General features: G+C 37.0%; 1 protein-coding gene across 1 annotated transcript in view; it reads right to left on the bottom strand.

Moving 5' to 3' along the window:
• Nucleotides 1–77: 77 nt before the first annotated feature.
• The window catches only part of galnt18b (UDP-N-acetyl-alpha-D-galactosamine:polypeptide N-acetylgalactosaminyltransferase 18b), a 99,271-nt gene continuing 95,378 nt past the window's right edge, over nucleotides 78–3,970 (bottom strand). The window contains exon 11 of the mRNA XM_014026943.1: nucleotides 78–848. Within this exon, the coding sequence (XP_013882397.1) occupies nucleotides 702–848 (147 nt within the window). The 3' untranslated portion in view covers nucleotides 78–701. The remainder of the gene's footprint in view (nucleotides 849–3,970) is intronic.

A 3,970-nucleotide genomic window follows, 5' to 3' on the forward strand; every position in this document is an offset into this window, starting at 1 on the left:
ACACACACACACACACACACACACACACACACACACACACACACACACACACACACACAATAAATAATCAGACTGAGTAGTTTTATTTGTTTTATTTTAGAAAGATGGTGAAACAAATGGTCGTGCCTTTGGCAACAAATATAAAAGGCACTTGTACTTTTGTAGTTTACATAAATTATTTTACTGATATACATTATAAATATTTCAAAATCTCATTTTTTACATRTATAAAATATCAGTTTCCAGTTTATCCTAACTTTTCTTTTACAACTGTACAGCTGAATTGTATATTAAAACAACTAACCTGAGACACTAAATTAAAAATAATTACAGCAGGGAAAGATTCAGAAAACTTGCTACACAGTAGCAAATCTGAACAMAAAAATCTCAAACCAATTATCCTTTTTTTAAAGTCAACAAAAGTCTGACTAAACAGCATTTACCACAAAATATACTTAATATACTTTCTTGTCAATTCTGCAAAATATCTGCAACCTATGGCTGATCCTGTTGGTGAAATAAAATGTTTAACATTTAGGATGGGATGTTGASCACTCATCAGAGGACATTATGTCGCTCAAAATGAACTTGTTCAACTGTGCACCATTCTCCTGCTTCTCATCCTTTCACACATCACACGCACAGCCACGTGTGCAGAAACGTGCACATAACGGACTCCAGTGTTTCTTTTCAGCTGCCGATTATAGGGAGTTGCTAAACAGCACATTTGAGATGAACCATTTCTGTCCTGTGCATTTCTGCAGAGCCAGTTGGTAGCCAAACTCATTGTCGCTGCTCACTATAAGCTCTAGGCARCTCTTTGACTTCCTGTTTTGAATGGATCCTCCCTGAAAAGATAAAAAAACAGGCTAGTTAAAAGTGTGCCAGGCTGTAGAAGAACAATTTGTGCACAATATTACTCCCCCCACTTCTAAGCACACAATGCTATGAATGAGKATTGACAGGAGCTGCAGAAGTATCCTAAACTGAGTGTTTTGGCTGATTCTCTTTTCCTTCTTTGGTCGCACCAAACAGCATCAACATGTTTTAAAGATGAAACCAACAGTGCAATTTCCTGAGCTTTCATTTGCCCTTTTTCCAAAGCATTTGAGACAAGAATAGGGGGAAAAAAAAACAAAAGATACTGATGTAAAAAATAAACTAAAAGTCTTTCATTCATTAAAAACAAAATACCACGATGCCAGATGAGCTGTWGGTGTAACTAGTGATCAAATTTATTGTGATCAGAGCCTTTAAAAGAACCAATCAGCTGAGTAAARATATTGCACCATGTCCCTTATAAAACGAGGCAGAATTTACTCCCTACAGTGTCAGGGCTGACAAAGACCAACTAACAGGAGGCCTTCAACTGTTTATAGAGAGAGCTGCAAAGAGAGAGAGAGAGAGAGAGCTCTGTTTGATACCATGGGAGGAAAGCAGAGGAATGTAGGAGGCAAAAACAAACAAACAAAAAATAATAATTAATAAATAAATAAATCGGAACAAAGCAAAACAAAGCTTGGACATTTCATAAAGACTTTTTGATAAATTATTCTTTGTATATTCCATTAGAGTTGGGTTTGTCTGTGATGTCCAAAAGGCATGTTAATGGATGACAGATTGCTGGTAAATACTGTAAGAGGGTATTTAAAAACCATTTTCTAAGTCTGGCCGGTGCCAACCCATGAGGCAGAATATGGTGCAATAAACAGAAGGCTGCTGGCTACAAATACACAGATCTGAGCTTCTTTGTGTTACACGGTCATTCTAAGTATAGAAGCACGTTAACGAGTTTACATAAAAGCACATTACAAACCTTCAAGGAAGTTGAAACGTGATCATGTAAAAAGCAATCTGCTATGATTTATAAAATCAGATTCCTTTCAAAAATACCACAAAGATAAAACTGGTAATGTTGAAAAAAATAACCCATTTTTTTCTTCCTATATTTTCACAAATTTAGTTTAAATCTTAAAGGCAACACAAATAAATGGGTTGAACAGTGGCAGTGAGCAAGTTATGAAAGCCCACTCTGTACAAAAGAAGAAAAGAATCATCGCAGGGTTGAATAATTCATGACTAATTTGACTGAGCTGCAACAGTCCAATAACACGATGAAGAGGCTGTGAAGGAGGAGATGAGGCAAAAGGCAAAACTCTCAGTTTATTGATTCATCTTTGTTCCGACCTTCACTCATGAGTTATGTAGATGAAGCAGCAGAGCCACTTGGGMCAGCCGGGCTCAGATAAAGTGAAGAGCTCCGTCATCCAGGAGGAGCTCAGAGTCGAGCCGCTGCTCCTCTGCGTTGAAAGGAGTCAGCTGTAGTGATTTAGGCATCCAATAGTTGCCTTCTTCTGGATGTTTTTAAGCATGATCCACAGCGAGGAGACCCTTAACACACTGGAAGGATTATATCTATATCTTCTCTGACCTAGGAACACCACAGGATCCCCCAGGAGGAGCTGGAAAGTGTCATTTAGAAGAGGGATTTCTGGATGTATGCACGTATGTACGTATAAACTTAGCACAAAAAAGCAAGGACATTTTTGTTTGGTAGATTATTTCTTTGTTGTAACAATGCTTCTTGGCAGRAACTCTTATACCATTGGAAAGCCTGTTAATTTACCTATGAAATGGTGCCACATTTGTAAGGAACATGCATTTGTGGGATGAGCAGTAAAACTGAGTGGGTTGCACACATTAAAATACTGCCAAATTGTTTCTGTTATTTCCAAATAGCTTATTCTGCTCTTTCTATTGACACACATTTTGAGCTACTGGTATCCCTAGGTGCTACCAATCAGGTGCCAGTCATAAGATTTATATGCAAGTTTATCGTTATCTTTTACATAGGTCACCTATGCTCTTTGGAATCATTTAGAACTTTAATTTGTTCCAAGGGGATTTTCTATAGAACAATGGACCACACAACAACTGACTGGCCTTTTGCTGCTTTATGCAATTCTGATTACTACTCAARATAGTTGTTTTATAACGAGTTGTTTTGCCACACAAAAAATGGCGTATGCTAACAGGAAGTACGTCATTGCGATTTCACGTATTGTCTAGAAGCATTGTTACAACAAAGAAGCAATCTTAGTCTTAGAAGTAGATGGATTGTGTAAAAACACCAAAAAGAGGTCAAGTGTTTTTTTAACCCTTTAGCAATGCTGGCAAGGATTTTATTAACAGATCTAAAACAAACTGAAACTTAGTAACCCTGCAAATGAAACTAAATGAGCTGCTCCACTGTGCTCATGTKATTTTTTGCTCTATTTTTCTCTCTGTGCTCACACACATTATGTAACGTTTTTGTTGTTTAGTCAATAGGATTTCGTCTCAATTTTTGTCTCCTATATGAAACACTTTGTGTTTGCAAGAGGAGAGTAAAAATGGCAACACCCACACAGATATACAGTACAACTCAAACAGTCAAATCAAACTACTTTTCCACCCACTAACGTGCTCTGTGACTACTTGCTTTTTTTGCATCTTATAGTCTCGTTATATTTGTTTACATAGTCAAGTATTTGATACTAACTTTTACTGAGAAACTTTCACAGTGAGCGAATGAATTGAAGGAACAAGATTTAAATAGACTTTTTTTTTTTAGCTCTCAGGGTTTGTGTAGAATGGTGTGATATGTGAAGCAAGGAAGAATTAAACTTGATTTTTATCTTATTTGCAGAGCGTTTCCAAAAATTGCTTCATCTGCATCAAAGAGATCTATTTCTGTTCAAGCTTGACACTTTGCACGTGTGCAATCACAACTGTGTCAATAATTGATGGCACATTTCAGAAACATGTTGTGCTTCAGCCCCACTGATATGCTTGCTTTGCACTTGCTGCAWTATGCAAAGTGAACGAAAATAGAGATCAGCGTGAAGACGTGACGTGAGCTCGAGCATGAAAAAAAAAACCTTTTTACACTTTGTGAACATGATGATATTAAACCATGCAGATAAACGTG

This window comes from Austrofundulus limnaeus, unplaced genomic scaffold (assembly GCF_001266775.1).
Source record: "Austrofundulus limnaeus strain Quisiro unplaced genomic scaffold, Austrofundulus_limnaeus-1.0 Scaffold5, whole genome shotgun sequence".
Lineage (NCBI taxonomy): Eukaryota > Metazoa > Chordata > Actinopteri > Cyprinodontiformes > Rivulidae > Austrofundulus > Austrofundulus limnaeus.